Genomic DNA, 16,137 nt, shown 5'->3' on the forward strand with positions numbered 1-16,137 from the left:
GTTGACATTTTAAGACAAAGTAGAGCCTAACTGTGAAGTGAAAGTTCATAGTAATAGATTCAATAAAATATTTACAGAGACTTGCTAATGATACCTCAAAGTGGTGAAAAAGCCAGCCTTTGGACAAACGGCACAGATATCCACATTTCAACCAGGATTTGGCAACTTCACAATTTAAATACTTTTTTTATGTATTTACTTCCGTTCCTTCAGTACAAGATGAATTGCTATGGAGTGCATCCCTTCTACATGGGCCTTGAGGACACTGCTGATGCTCACGGAGTGCTGTTGCTGAACAGTAATGCAATGGGTGAGAAATGCCTACGCATTAGTGCAGACTCTAAATCAAAGGTAGATAAGGGTTTAATGGGTATAGAGCAAGCTCATCAGTTTTCACATAATCCCAATGATTGACTTATTTTTAGAGTTGTAATGAATTTTACTTATGTTATGCATGCATATAATTACTACCTTCTATCAAGAAGAGTTCTTCAGATCCAAAAAAAAACAGAGAGGAGAAACTTTGAAAACTGCTTTCTGAGAAAAAAAAAACATCTTACTCTTTACTATATCATTTTCAAACACAAGTGTTGGGTTACACACACTTTATGTAATGGTTAAATATCTTCAAGCTCCTACCTTTGGACGCATTCCTCCACCTTTGCCCATCTTGATTTCAGCCCACTATTAACTTCCTTTGCGGCCTCAGACAGTAACTCCTTGGCTAATGTCCGTTAGTATGAACTAACAAAAAAATGCGTCACAGAGGAAAAAAAAAACACTTAGTTATAGGAGCAGCCAAACTATGAAAAAAATGTAACTTATAAACTGGAAAATATCATTCAGACCTTACATACTGTAAAGGACATCAGACTTATTCTTGGACAAATTAGACTTTACATAAAACTTTTAAGAGTCATTAATATCTTATTATTTTGTGTCCAGATGTGACTTTCCAGCCAACTCCGGCTTTGACCTACCGCACAATTGGAGGCATTTTGGATTTCTACATGGTCCTGGGACCAACACCTGAGATGGTTGTGCAGGAATACACCACAGTGAGTCTTCTTTGCTTCATATAAGTGACTTTAGCTGTGTGAGCATGTGTGTGTTTTCCACTTGGCCCTGGGCCACTGGTGATGGACTGCGGCAGCTGGGAGTTCCTTGCTTCATTGCGTTCTTTCATTTAGCCAGTCCAAACACACATGCACACAAACACACATACAAACACTAAAGCACACAAAAAACAAACAAACAAACAAACAAAAAAAATACACTTTATGGACCTTGTCCTATTTTCCCAAAAAGCAACTATTTCCTCTGCTGAATTACCTTAACTTTCTTGTTTGTTTCCGTCTTTACAGCTAATTGGACGACCTGTTCTACCTGCCTACTGGTCCCTTGGGTTTCAGCTGTGTCGCTACGGTTATGCCGATGACTCAGAAATAGAAGAACTATACAGAGGCATGAAGGCAGCTCGTATTCCCTATGTAAGTTTAAGAGACTTTTTTGGGTGTCTGTTGAGTGTTTAACAATAATGAATGAATAAATAATTACAAAAATGTTAAGGTCCTTCGTCTGTTGAGTGTAGTTTTATTAGTCCTTTTGAAGAACCTTATTTGACCAAGTTAAAATTTCTATTTCTAAAACTGGATTAACAACTCTTATGAGTTTATTAGTAAGTTAGAGAAGCAATTGTACAGTAATTTCAAGCTGAGAATTTGGCAAACGTCGTCAGTCAAGCGTTAACTAATCTGACCTTTACCTTTCATCTGCTGCAGGACGTGCAATACGCAGACATCGATTATATGGAGCGTCAGCTGGACTTTGTTTTGGACTCACAGTTTCAAAATCTGCCACGCCTGGTGGACGACATGAGAGCAGAAGGCATGAGGTTCATCTTCATTCTGGTAAACAACACTTAACCCTTGCTGGCAGACACATGTATGCACAAATACAGCCATATATCTCCAAGGCATTTTTACAGTTTAGCGCACAGTGCATAGCATTAAACCATTTTAACTTGAGGCAAAAAGTAGTGGAGGCTTTTTGTAATGCTTTAGGCTTACAAATGATGTGTCTGATTCCAATAGTAAACTTAATATATTGTGAATCCCTGAAGTCGTTTATTGATGTGTGTTTAATTTCAGGATCCAGCCATTTCAGGCAATGAAACAGTTTACCCTGCTTTCACCAGAGGAAAAGCAGCTGATGTCTTCATCAAATGGCCCAGCCATCTGAGCAACGACATCGTGTGGGGAAAGGTAAGACTCAATTATCAAAGTCAGAAAATGACCCTGAACTACTGATAAAGAGAGACATAAAAAGATATGGTGATAGATTTTTTTGTCCCTCAGTTATTTGTGACTTTTTCTGTGGCCCTTTTTTCCTTTTAGGTCTGGCCTGATTTCCCAAATGTCGTAGTTGATGAAAGTCTTGACTGGGACACCCAAGTTGAGGTACACTGCCTCCCACATTTACAGTCTGAACTTAGAATATTTCAAATATTTCAGCTATTGAATCGTTTTCATCTTTGAAACCCTCAAAGTAAAACTGGTTTAAACAATTTACTGGAAAGTTTGGTAAGCATGGGCTTAATATTTAAATTTTATCTTAAATGATAAATGGCTTTTACTTGTTCAGCACTTTATCAAGACCCCAAAACGCTTCACACTACATTTTAGTCATTCACATACGCACATTCACAAGCTGTTGGTGGCAAGCCGCCAGTCCCACTCCGACAGAGACGGACGGAGTGGGAATCAAACTGGCAACCCACAGATTATAGGATGAATTTCTACCACCGTCTTAACACTTTCCTTTACATATGCTTTTGGTCGACTTTATGTAAATTTGTGGTGCATCAATGTAACTCAGTGAATGTTAACATTTTAATTATGTGCGTTTTTTGATCATTTCCAGATCTACCGGGCGTACACCGCATTCCCAGACTTCTTCCGTACTCAAACCGCAGCATGGTGGAAACAAGAAATCCAAGACTTCTACAATAAGATGAAGTTTGATGGTCTTTGGATTGTGAGTATAAGGAAATAAATATATGGCTGTTCCATTAAGAAATTCTTCACAAAATTGTCCACAACATTTCCTTTTATACATTGCAATCTACTTTTTGTCTGAAGGACATGAATGAACCTGCAAGTTTTGTCCATGGCACAGTTGGTGGTAAATGTCTTGGCAATCCCCTCCTAGAGAACCCTCCATATATGCCACGTAAGAATCTGTCTGTGTTTTGTTTTTTTTTCTAAACCCACCTAGAGTGACATTTTTAAATTGATTTTTGTGTGTTTTTATATTTTGTGCACCATACAGCCCTGGAATCCAGCCATATGGGCTTGAACCACAAGACTCTTTGCATGAACAGTGAGCAGATACTTAGCAATGGAAAGAAAGTCGCGCACTATGACGTCCACAACCTCTACGGATGGTCTCACACCAAACCTACCTTCGAGTGAGTGTATATGTCTTCATGTTTTCTTGGTTACACTATCTGAATTAACTTAATTGTTTGTATTAACCCATGTATTGTTTAAAAGGAACAGAAAGCTCTGACTGAACCGGCCTGTAGAGGAAAATCCAGCTTCAGAAGATTAATAACTCAAAATGTCCTGCCAGAAATCTGTTCTCATTAAATCTTTATGATAATGTTTGCCAGTGTAAAAGAAAATTGGTCCCTGTAACAATTTTCTCGCTGCGCTGTAGACACATCACAACATTACTTTAAGTTGTAGTTCTAAGACTACAGCACAAGTGAGGTAACACTATTCTGTGGAAGAATTATAACCTCATTAGATTCTGACATTTTTTAGATATTGAATTTATAAAACAGAATTTTTGTGTCCTGTGCAATTGTGTATATGAAAGTCCTGTGAAACATCCAGGTGAACGTTTTGCAGGATTGTGAGGTGGACGACTTGATTGCAGGTCTCAACATTGCAGCACAAGACAAGTAGAGCAGCTTTTAGCTGGCCTGGTCGTTAAATTCCTATGCAATTCTGCTCAACGAAAAGTATCACTTCCAGCATAGTCTGGGTTTTCTCCCCTTGACTCAGATTGGTTCCAGTTGATTGTTGACCGGGCTAATCAGCAAACAGACGGAGAAGTTGGTGTAAATTTTCTATGCTGTTTTAGACTTGCACTCTGCCTATAAACTTAGCAACAGCAGCAGAGGAAGTGAGTGAAGCCGTTCAGTCCATGTTGGCCACACTTCCAAATATTGAAATAACATTAACAGCCGCTTCGCTCAGCTCAGCACTTCTCTCTTTGCAGTGGAGGACGGTTCTTTACAGCGCAGGCAATTTCTGGAAAGCTTTTTGGCATTGAACTGGCACGTTGCATGCAAACTCAAATGTTATCGATTGGGTGAAATGTAAAACTTCAACAGAGTCCACACCTCCAGGAAGCAATCGTTTCTCAGTAGCCAAGAGTCCAGACCCTCTGTACAAAACAAACACTGTGGGACAAGGAGCTGGTTTCTACCAGGCTAGCTTTTAGCCAATCAAATAATTCTCTTCTGGTCAAGTGACACCATTGAGTTGGCCTGGGCCAGAGTTGTGCCTCTTAACAGTTTACTGAAATCCATTGCACAGGTGTCATGTGGTTAAAGTAATAAAAAACTAATGGAAGCAGATGACAGCAGCCCCAGTGCCACTGCTGGTGGCATCCTCTGTTGTGAATCTCTAGTTTACCTCTGGAGTCAAAATTCAGACATGTGAATAACATCAAACACAACAGGTGTTGTCCTCACTAAGCAGGCTAATCGGTGTGAGGGATATACCTCTACAATTTATCTACTAAATACTAAAGGAGTGTGACTAATAATGGAGACTGTGCATGTTTTTATGTTTTGTAAAGATTTAGTGAGACACAAACGGCTGGAAGTTCAAACTGTTTATTACAGCTATTATTGAATGCCTGTAAGTCATATTGGATTTTGAGGTCAGGGCTGCAAATAAACCTTTTTCTATTCCTCTGGAATTCTGACTTGAAACTCACAAAAACTTTTACTGCAAACATGCAAAATAAATAAGATTTTTAATGTCTTTTACTGATAAGAAACAATACCAAGGAAAATAAAACTCCTGTTACAGTACTGTTTTGAGAAATACTGATCAGTCGTAATTCTCAGTCACAGAGGGCAATTACTATAATGTTGGGATTAAGTGTATACCTTTCAATGCCAAATGCAAAAGTTAAACAATATACCAGTGTAGGTGATTTATCCAGCATAGTTAGCAAGTACCAAGTTCCATGTATATCCGTGTCTGTGTTTTTGAGACAAACTGTCTTTCTTTATGCAGTGCTTTGCTGGAAGTCACTGGTAAGAGAGGAATAGTTGTGACCAGATCAACCTATCCAACTAGTGGGAAGTGGGCAGGACATTGGCTTGGAGACAATAACTCCAGCTGGGACCAGCTGTTCAAATCCATCATAGGTATGTGCAGATACAGACACAAACTCTAAAGGATGCAGGTTCTTGTCAATAATTGCTGATGATCTTTGCTCGCCTTTAATCTGACTTTATCAAGATCTGCCAGAAACTAGATAAAGCAGTTCCTTTTTTTTCTTTTTTCTTTTTATTCTTGCAGGCATGATGGAATTCAGTCTGTTTGGAATTTCCTATGTAAGTACCAATATCTGATCTTAGTTATGACGAGACATAATCTTATTGATATGACCTTGTTCTTTCTAAATGGATTACAGCAGCTTAAGTGATCTGATTTTGTTTGCCCGACCCACTGATCAAAGGACATCTCAGAATAATATGTGAAACATGTCATTACAAGCCCCACTCCCCCTGACAGAGTTTGAGCAAGTCTGACATGACCTATAAAGTTTGTCCTTAATTAATAAATCTTAGATGTAACTTATATTTTCAAACTCTTGTGTTGGTATTCTCAGGCTCCACTTTATTCACCTCTTTGTCCTTGACTTACTTGTTTCTGCCCCGTCCTCTTGCTCACACATCTTTCTGTCGTATCTCATCATCTCATTGTGTCTAGGAATAATCATAATCTGACACCTTATTGATTGTCTCATGGAGAATCATTTGCATGCTCCAAGTCGAGCCACGGGGTCACAGCACACAAAGACACTTGATAAATACAGTGCTGGCAACAAAAGCGGTGTGACCTCTGTTGTCGTCGTTGGAAGCTGCCCTGTGTGTAGTTTCACCTGTTCCCTGACGCCTTTTCTGCCACTGTTGTTTTTAGACCGGCGCAGACATATGTGGGTTCTTCAACCCAGCCGAATATGAGATGTGTCTTCGCTGGATGCAGCTGGGTGCTTTCTATCCTTACTCGCGTAACCACAACGGCAAGGGCAACCCGGTGAGTTACTTCAAAAACACTCGTATCATCCTGACATCGACCACAAAAAGCTCGGCTTAAGGTGCAAATGTGTTTGTTCAGTCAGCTCAGATAGTTCAACTTCTCTTTAACTTCTTTTACATGCTTTAGAGTAAGAGGAATAAAGGACAATGCATTTTATTGCACAATAATTCTAACTTGTTGGACAAGAAATAAGAATTTTAACCAAGGTTTTGAGTCGCTGTCAAGTTGAATCATTGAGTTGATTATAACTGGCCGACAGTAATTGTTTACAAAAGAACAGAAAAACACTCCAGCATTAGTAAACAATTTGTTTGGTAGATTTGGGGTGCACTATAAAAATAAATAACACAGTCAAAAATTAACTATAATTTTTAATCATTGTGGGAATACAAACATTGCCTAATCGTCATTAGTTGATGATATTAGAGTTGGATGCTTCATGACTTACTGGAATAAGATAAAGCACTAATAATGACCACGAACTGCAGTTGTGAATCTCTGGTTTGAAATCTTAAATATATACTGATCAAACACAGTTTAAGATCATCTCTTTTGTGAAAACAGAAAATAGGGGAGCATTTTCTATGCTTTTCTTTTTAAATATTTTGTGGCACTAGTACACTTTATTGACACTAATCAGACAGGAAACAGGCAGAGAGATGTAGTAAAAGTCTCAAGGTCAGGAACATCAGATGGCTGTATGTCAAGAATCAGTAGCTTCCATTTAATGGAGAGCCTGCTCTACCACTGTGCATTTCCTGTTGTCTTTTTGGCATTAAAATTGCCTCAATTTAAGACCAAAAAAAAAAAAGAAAACTCAATACATGGACTGGTTGGTTTGCAGCCAAGTGTGAAGCAGCCAGGATGAGGATCAGTGCCTCCAAATCCGAGGCCGTGGTCTTTAGCCGGAAAAGGGTTTCAGAAATGGACCAGGACATCAGCAGGCGGGTTGGTGTAGCGTCTTTGTACCAGACTGCTGTTGTCAGGAGAGAGCTGAGTCAAAAGCCGATCTACGTTCCTACCCTCATCTGTGGTTATGAGCTTTGGGTCCTGAGCAAAAGAAAGAGGTCATAGATGCATGTGGCCAGCATGTGTTTTCTCTGCAGGGTGAGAAGCTCCGACTCAGAGTCGAGCCGCTGCTTCTCCACGTTGAGAGGAGCCAGTTGATGTGGATCAGGAGTCTGTCTTGCTCTTGTGAATCCAATAGCTATTCTGTTTTGTCTTGTGAGATGAATGTAGATAATTCAGTGTGAATAACCTTAGACTTTAATTTGAAAATTACAACCTGAAACCGAAGTGATGGCAACCAAAAGTTTTACAGAAAAAAACAAAAAAGTGTTTACCTGAACCACCCTGGAATGTTTCACAGCATTTTGTAAGAGCTTTGAAACCAATGTTGCTCAGAGGGCTCTCCTTTTACAGTGCTGATAACAAGTCAGTAGAGACTTACTTCAAAAGATCCAAACTATTCTAGCTGTTGACCCCGACCTCGGGAGCTTTTGGCGTCTGCGTTAGCCTGTAAAGTCAAGTTGTACAAACAGAGTTCGAACAACAAACTAAACGTAATCAACTTTTCCTTCTGTTTTCCACGTGGCATCTGTCTTAATTTGTGTCTTACACATACCTACACCGCACACAAACACATGGAAAAAACAGAGACCTGTTTGGTTGTCTGGTGTCGTTGGCATTCATTTTAGTGGTGACCTTTAAAAGCGTTGGAACACATCTGAAAAATCCAATAACGCCCGTCCAGAGATCGATCTCATAGGGCGAAATTTCTCCACGCGAGAGACTGCAATGCTAGACAGGGCACCTGCGCGTGCATCTTGTGTGTTTGTGTGGGTCTACATCTGTGCTTTTTAACGACATGGAGTGTGGATGTAATTGAATTCTCAAGGTGATCTGAATACCACAGCGCTGCACCTTACCTCCACAGTAAATACACACACGCGGCATTTAATTATGAACATTCAGTAATGAGAATATAACAGAAGGAAGTACTATGACGAAGACAGAAGTATAATAGAAGTAGGCTAATTAAATAAGCAATGAGTTTTTTTAATTTTATTTTATAAATGCATAAAAAAGTGTAAAGGAAGGAAAAGTGAGCCGTATGATAAAGGAGTTATAACGCTGTACAGGCTCAGCAGGTGCTTGCGCTTGCTAGAAAAAGGAACAAAAGTCAAAATTAAGAGGTAGACAGCAAAAGGGTCATCTATCTACACCATAAAACATTTTCCTGTAGGTTTTATAAAAACAATATTTTAACATGTAAAGAGTGTAACCTTACAGACACACGACAACAACATCACCGCTGTAAACCAGATATGCTGTGCAGGGTTAGATACTGTAAGGGCAGAAAGAGGAGAGTTTCTGCAGAGTCATTACCATCGCTCTGTCTCACTGTCTCTTTGCCCTTAGACAGACTTTTAGCACTGACCTCCAGATAATTTTAGTGCACTGGCAAAACACTGCTAGGTCCACAGTCAAATCAGAGCCCAATTAATTAAGCAAGTTAAAAAAAGCACACTGAAGTTCAGCACCCTTTATGTTCACTCTTCGTAAAATACCACAGGATTGTGGCTAAGTATTCGTATGCGAGTCTTTATACACTTCACTAATTAAAAAAAAAATAAAATAAAAAATCACAAAATAATGTTTTTAAATCTAGAGATAGAAAAAGCGCTCTATCTTCTTTTAACTGTATTTTTCATCAGATATCTGTATTTTTTCATTAGGTCACAAACTGTGTGCATTTTTCTGCTTATTTTACACATATGGAAGATTATTTAGGAAAGTATTTGTCTTTTTTTTTTACTTTACTCTCAAAGGCAAAAATTTAAATTAGGTATGCTGCCGTTCTTTGACTCAGAGAATGAAACAAACTGATTTTCTGTGAGCTGTTTATAAAAACAGATGTTTTTTGAAGAATTGCCTTTAATTATAGACAAAATGTAATTTGTAAGACAGAGGGAAAAAAATCAGCTCTTTTTTATCATGAAGACTGATAACCCTTAAGCTGGTCACCAAACAATTAGTGGCACTCATAAAATTACAGTAAATTTACAATAAATAAAAGCTTATGTCAGTGGAGTGAATTTTACCACTTCTTTTTTCTCTCCTAGAAGTTCATGATCAGAGCAAAGTGCTGAGAATTACCTTCCAGTAATCATATTTGATTGTAGAGAATTAGGGGGCGAAAAGGACTCTCTGAAATTTGAAGCAGATAGAATTCCTTTGGTCTCCTGATAATTAGAAGTCTCAAAATTTACTTGGAAAATTAAATGATAATCCACTAAATTCACCGGGTCATAAAATAATGGAAATGATCTGTATTCAGTCGCATGCAGTTAGGCTTTCAATAAATGCCCGCTGAGCTGCAATTAATTATCACTGCTACAGGTAATGATCACATTCAAGGTAATACTGTGGGAGGGGGGGATTAAAAATTGTCCATCGTTTCGTTGCTGATCCTAATAGTTTCTCTGAAAAGTATCAGAATATAAAATTTTTCCAATCAAAAAGGAAGGTGGCACATACACACTTAGAATCTAATTCATCTACTGAACACAAGGCAATTTGCATATGGGGCACACATCCACGACACAAACACAAAGCATCATAGGGAGCAGCATATGGTCTTGGCACGCTTCGTCTAATATTCTTCATGATCGAAGGTGTGTGTGTTTACATGCGTGCACTCGACCAGATTGATTATTGTCCATGTTGCAGTCCCTAGCTGTAAGCTCAGTTTTATAATAAGCACTGAACAGTTTTATGTTTAACCCTATGTGCAGAAACATCACACCACATCTACTCTGTGTCTGCGATCCCTTTTGTTCAGCTGTTTTGATGATAGGCTGCTATCACTAAATAATGCAATGCTCTGCAAAACTATTTAACTTTTTCACTTTTTTTTTTTTTTACATTAATGTTACACACACATCAGTGCACTGTGTTATGCTAAAATAAGTGCATAACAGTCAAGTAGTAGGAAAATTATATTTGGTTTTCAGAATTTTCTTCAGCAAAAAGTGTGAAAACTGTGTTGCATGTTTGTATTCATCCCTTTTCACTTTAAAGGGAACACACCGGGACAGTGCTCTTTCGTAACATTAGACCAAAGTTGAACTTTTTGGCTTGCATATAAAATGCTTTTTTGAGGTAGAAGACAAACACACATGCTGAAACATGGTGGTGGCATCAACATGGCGTGTGAAGGCTTTTCTTTAGGGACAAGAAGACTGTAGTGATGGAACCTGTTTGCTGTTTTTTAGCCTCTAAAAAAATTCTAGCAGTTTTTTAGAGGCTCAGAAACCAATTAAAAGCTCTAAAACATTTGACGTTGGAGCAGATGTTATCCTTCCAGCAGGTCAATTACTAAAAATACAGCCTGAGATACAAATTAGTGATTTGGACAAAACCATATTTATGTGTTAGAATACCACGCCAAAGTCCAAACAAAAAAAAAATGTATATTTGTGACAAGATATATAGAGATGCTCTCCATCCAATGTGTTTAGGCTTGAACTAATTTACAGTGTTTAATAATTTTAGAGACAGAAATGCAAGAGAAGTGAAGTGAATGACCCAAATGCAAGTAAGGCGGCAGGAGAGAAGCAGAGAAAAATGCAAAAAAAAAACATAAAACCATAAATGGAACACAAGGAAAAACCCCGACTGGCAGCAACAACAAACGGTCTGACCTGGACTAAGAAAACCAAGTAGTATTGACATTGGGGAGCTTTTTCACTGGACATGAGAGCAGGAGGAATGAGCAGATGAGAGACGGCTATGAAGTACAGGGAGCTTAGACTCTGAGTGAAGGGAACACAATGAGCTAGCACTAACAAAACATTGTAAACACTAGCAGAATGCAAACCTTGGAATACACAGAGCTCAAAATACTACAGATCATCAGCATAATGAACAGAGTACACCCGGAACCAGGGAAATAAAGAACCTAAAAACATACAAGATGCTAAAGGCGTAAAACCAAAAGCATGTAGAAACTTAAAACTAAAGAATGACATCAATATTTTATATTAATAGTTTGGCTTTTCACACATTCAGAACCAGAATCCCAAACTTCACTTGCAGTTGTAGTTGGTGCAAAAGGCTCTTTTACAAAGGATCGACTCAGTCAGGCCTGAATACAAACTGAATCACATTTTTGGTTTTAATCAGTACAACAAATAGAAAACCATGGATCAATTTACTTTTTAAACTTGTTTTGTGTTGTCTGCTATTTAAAATTAAGTAGAATACAAATACAGTTGTTGTGACAACATATGTTATGAGTTGGAAGGCAAGTGTATTACTGTCTTTGTATTAATACAAGGCAAGATCATGATCATACATGATATTGCCTCGTTGGAATATCAGTATTTACTCCACTGATACCAGCCTTCATTTATTTATTCATTTAATTTATTCCCCAGTAATATAACCATTATATTGTGGTCGTGATCTACCAAAAATTGAAGGCTTTGTCTCCTGGTGACAAGGAAACGTTTTTATGATTTATGAGCAAAATAAAATAAAATAAAAAAATGAAAAATGAACCCAAGAAAACTAACCAAAGTGCTTATGAGAAAGATCAAAGGGTAGACCAAATTTAAAATGTTACTATGACACAAGTACAACATTTTAAATAAAATTGCTATTTGTGATGAGATTTAAATGCATGTATACCATATTTTGCACTGATTCGAAATGTACTTATCTTCATCCACATACAATTGCATTTCCTTCTTCCTCAGAGACAAGACCCTGTTGCCTGGGATAACAGATTCGCTGAGGCGTCCCGAGATGTTTTGAATATCCGTTACACCCTCCTGCCTTACCTGTACCTGCTCATGTTTGAGGCTCACACCAAAGGAAGCACAGTTGTCAGACCAGTCCTGCATGAGTAAGTACAGACACATGTGTTACAGAGCCCCATACTCTAGAGCTTTATTGCTTGCAAAAAACATCTAATTTTTTGTCATCTATTGATGAGAAGTTCCTCTAAAACCAATTCAAGTGTGATGTTTTTTGAGCTTTCTTTCAAAGGTTTTAAGTACTTCTGCTTTAAAGACAATCACTATAATATCTATTCGATTCTTTTTCATTGAATCGGTAGGAAGTTGAAAGGTTGTGTCTCCGTAGAAGCCACAATGTAAGGCCTTGAACCAAGATGCCTTATTTCGAGTAGGACTGCCTCAAAGCCATTTGCACAGAGCCCAGTGGCTGCTCTTGGCAGCTCCCAGATGAGAGTGTTTGAAATTGTTCGAAAAAGATGTATTTATTCATCTGAAGAGACTCCTATAAAGTCACAGATGGTATTTAAGAAGCTGCCAGAACGAGTCTGGCAGGGTTACTTGGCTCGCATCTTCAAATCTCTGAATTCCAGCATAAGTATTTGAACAGTCGGTGGGGCTAAGGACGCATGAGTAGGCTTTGGTGACATGCCTTCTCTGTCAGGATTAATAGCTTCTTTGCTTCTCTGTCACAGGTTTGTAAAGGACAAAGCTACATGGGACATCTACAAACAGTTCCTCTGGGGACCCGCCCTCCTTATCACGCCTGCTCTAGACCCAGTATGTTTATACCCATAGTACTTTTCCTCCATTTGTCTGTTTTTATCAGAAATATTTAACAAATATGACATCATTATACAATAAATCGATCAGCGCTTACCTTTTAATTTGTGTTGTTTTTGTGTGAACAGGGAGTTACGGAGGTAGAAGGTTATCTTCCAGACGCACGCTGGTATGACTACCACACAGTAAGTATCTGACTGACAATCATTTTAGAGAAAGACACTCTCATCTAACGAACAATCTGTTTATGTTGGTAAAACAACATCACTAAAAGAACTACACTGACTGACGGCAGAGTTTTGGACTTGCTGCTCAACAATTGTTAATTATGCTATTGTTCATTAAAAGACAGACTTCCCAGCTCAGGGATTTATTAGAAAACATAATGAATTAAGAAAGAGGCAAGAATTTATGATGAGGCTGTCCCGTTAGTCTCTGTTTATAACAGAATTACAGCAGCAGCCGGAGCAACTTCCTAATTTAAACCTTGACTAATGACCAACTTTAGCATTTTATGAAATATTCCGCCGCAGTATTAACATACCGAATCCATAGCTACAATTTCAAACAGTTCACTTTCACGAGTCCCTCTTAATTTTCTCCTTAGGCCAAGAACGTTGGTAAGCGTGCCACAAAAGTGTCCATGAACACACCACTGGAGCACATCAACCTGCATGTCCGAGGCGGATACATCCTGCCCTGGCAGAAACCAGAGAACAACACGTTCTACAGGTGAACACACGCGCGCACACACACACACACACACACGCACGCACACACACACTCACACTTCTGTCAAATCTTTACAGCACGCAGTCAGTGATCAATAAATTAAAGATACTAGAAGAAAACAAAGGCATGCCTTTTGGGAAGCATTGATTTCTGTTCTTGTGTTCCCATTAAACATACAAAAAGAAAAGGTTGTATAATTTTATCCACGTTAAATAAATGAATAAAAATCTTTCTCTAAATCCTTATCATCATACACTTTTATAATTAGAGATGATATCACATGTTGCAAATGTGAATACGTTTATCTTTAAAATTAGATGTTGTCAAACACAAGTCAGTAAGTTGCTATTTTAGCTCAGTTTGGCTTGGATTTAGTCACATGCATGCAGCATGTGGAACAACAGAGTGGCTGAGAACAACACTAACAGTTTGATCAGGTGGATCCCCTAAGCAGAAATGGAAATGTTTTTGTCTGAAGCAGCAGGTATAAATAGAGAAGCTCCTTTAGCTCTCACCCTCTCTGTCTCATCCCTTTCAGTCGGAAGAACCCGATGGGACTCATCGTTGCCCTGAGTGACTCTGGAACTGCTCAAGGATCTGTCTTCTGGGACGACGGCGAAGGAATAGGTGAGTGAAAGGTCACTCATCCAAAGAGGAGCTTGCCATTTCATGTTTGTGAATGTGTGTGTGTGTGTGTGTGTGTGTATTTATGAGGTACTTATTCATGATAGTCAATAACATTTCAAAAACACAAACACATTAAAGAGTCCAATTCATGTTGCATGTCTGCATGCATACAGCCACATATGATCACCAATCCAAAATCAGATTTGAAATAAATTGTTGAATACAACAAGATAAAACAGAAAAGCTTTTGTAGAGTTTATTTGAGGAGTTTATTCAGTAGCTTCCAGTATTAATTTTCATGTGGTTAAATGATGTGCCTCGTCTGAGTACCACACGGTCACAAGTAAAGGATGCAACTCAATAAATGACCACATCATCAGCTTCTGTAGCAACGGCCCTTCCTCTCTGTGGAGGACGTAAGTGACTCTGCTGGACAACTTTGAGCAGTTTTTCCATGATTGCTTAGACCAAGATCTCTGTGTAAAATATCTTATCTGTATTAGCTCTATAAGCTATGAAAGACATTAACATGTAAATTCATGGGAATATCAATTAAACATATCACTTTGTGTACACAACTTCAGAAAATTGGGAAAATATAGTTGTTGTTTTTTTAATGGGAAAATAAATATGTAAAAAAAAAAATAATTGATTGGACATCCTAATAAACATTATTGCATCTTTTTTGTGCACAACTTTGTTTAAAATGAAAATGTTCATAGAAGATTTCAAAAATCCATACTTAGTGCACATTTAGAAATTTACAAAATGTACAGAAGATAGCTATAATTTACTACAATTTGTTGTAAGATTTTGTAGCTAAATTTGGCAAAGCTATAAATTTAAATAGGCCTTAACAGATCAAGCCAACCAATGAACGAGGAATATTTACTTCCTCATTCGTTCTTAGATTGCTCTCTCACACACCTAAACTAATTTAGCGTATTAAGTGCTTCTGTTAGAAAATGCATTACTCTGTGAAAGGCATGTTTGTGTCGGGACAAAGGAAAGGGAGATAGAGACCAATCGAGGAAGGAGGAGGGTGGTGGGTTGTGGAGGTAGTGACAGAAACTATTACAGTAATTCCTTGTGTTGCTGCCTGGAGATATGCTCTCCATCACTCCTCCTTTATCTTGTCCCTTGCTCCTTTCTCATGTGTCTGTCTGCCTGTCTGTGTCTTTTTATGTTTGTTTTGCCTCTTGGTTTCGTCTGTGCTTACCTGTATTATGTACTATTCTCCTGTCTTAAGTCCTGAAGGCTTTAGTTTTATTTCACTCCACTGACAGTCAGGCTGTCGACTTTTCAGCCGCACACTTCTCTGTTTTCCCACTTACAGAGCCAGCTCATTACTCAGTTTCATCCATTTGGGCAGTTGTACTTCTAATTAACTTACTTTGTTGATAGAAGTCTGTCATTTGCTAACTTAACTCACCCTGAAATCAACTTGGGGTTACCACTGAGCCAGTATTGTTTTACTCAAATACTCAACCGCTGTATAAGTTCAGTACTCGTCCTGAGTTTCTCTGTGACATTCATTCTGAAGTTGCACACCAATTTAAACTCCATGTCTCTGCTCTGTGCTTAACTTTCTCATTTCTCTCCCAACAGACACAGTTGGAAAGAATCAATATCTCCTAACCTCTGTTAAGGCAGAAGAGGTGAGTTCAAGGGTCAACTAAAATTCACATGTTCATAATGTTCCTCTGTACTTTTATCACTGATTATCTAAACACCAGGCATCCTTATGCATAGAGTTTGTGGATGACTAAAAATGCGTCGTTATTAGGCAACGGTTTGTTACAAAACATTGAGTTCAGGTTGGAGGTATGTCATTTGCCCAAATA

General features: G+C 38.4%; 1 protein-coding gene across 1 annotated transcript in view; it reads left to right on the forward strand.

The window, feature by feature from the left end:
- The window catches only part of si (sucrase-isomaltase), a 61,424-nt gene that overhangs the window by 41,174 nt on the left and 4,113 nt on the right, over window positions 1–16,137 (forward strand). Inside the window, exons 38-46 of the mRNA XM_007574824.2 lie at window positions 5,319–5,452; window positions 5,607–5,641; window positions 6,231–6,347; window positions 12,113–12,261; window positions 12,847–12,931; window positions 13,063–13,119; window positions 13,542–13,666; window positions 14,205–14,293; window positions 15,902–15,951. Of these exons, the coding sequence (XP_007574886.1) occupies window positions 5,319–5,452; window positions 5,607–5,641; window positions 6,231–6,347; window positions 12,113–12,261; window positions 12,847–12,931; window positions 13,063–13,119; window positions 13,542–13,666; window positions 14,205–14,293; window positions 15,902–15,951 (841 nt within the window). The remainder of the gene's footprint in view (window positions 1–5,318; window positions 5,453–5,606; window positions 5,642–6,230; window positions 6,348–12,112; window positions 12,262–12,846; window positions 12,932–13,062; window positions 13,120–13,541; window positions 13,667–14,204; window positions 14,294–15,901; window positions 15,952–16,137) is intronic.

This window comes from Poecilia formosa, unplaced genomic scaffold, assembly GCF_000485575.1.
Source record: "Poecilia formosa unplaced genomic scaffold, Poecilia_formosa-5.1.2 Scaffold362, whole genome shotgun sequence".
Taxonomy (NCBI): Eukaryota; Metazoa; Chordata; class Actinopteri; order Cyprinodontiformes; family Poeciliidae; genus Poecilia; species Poecilia formosa.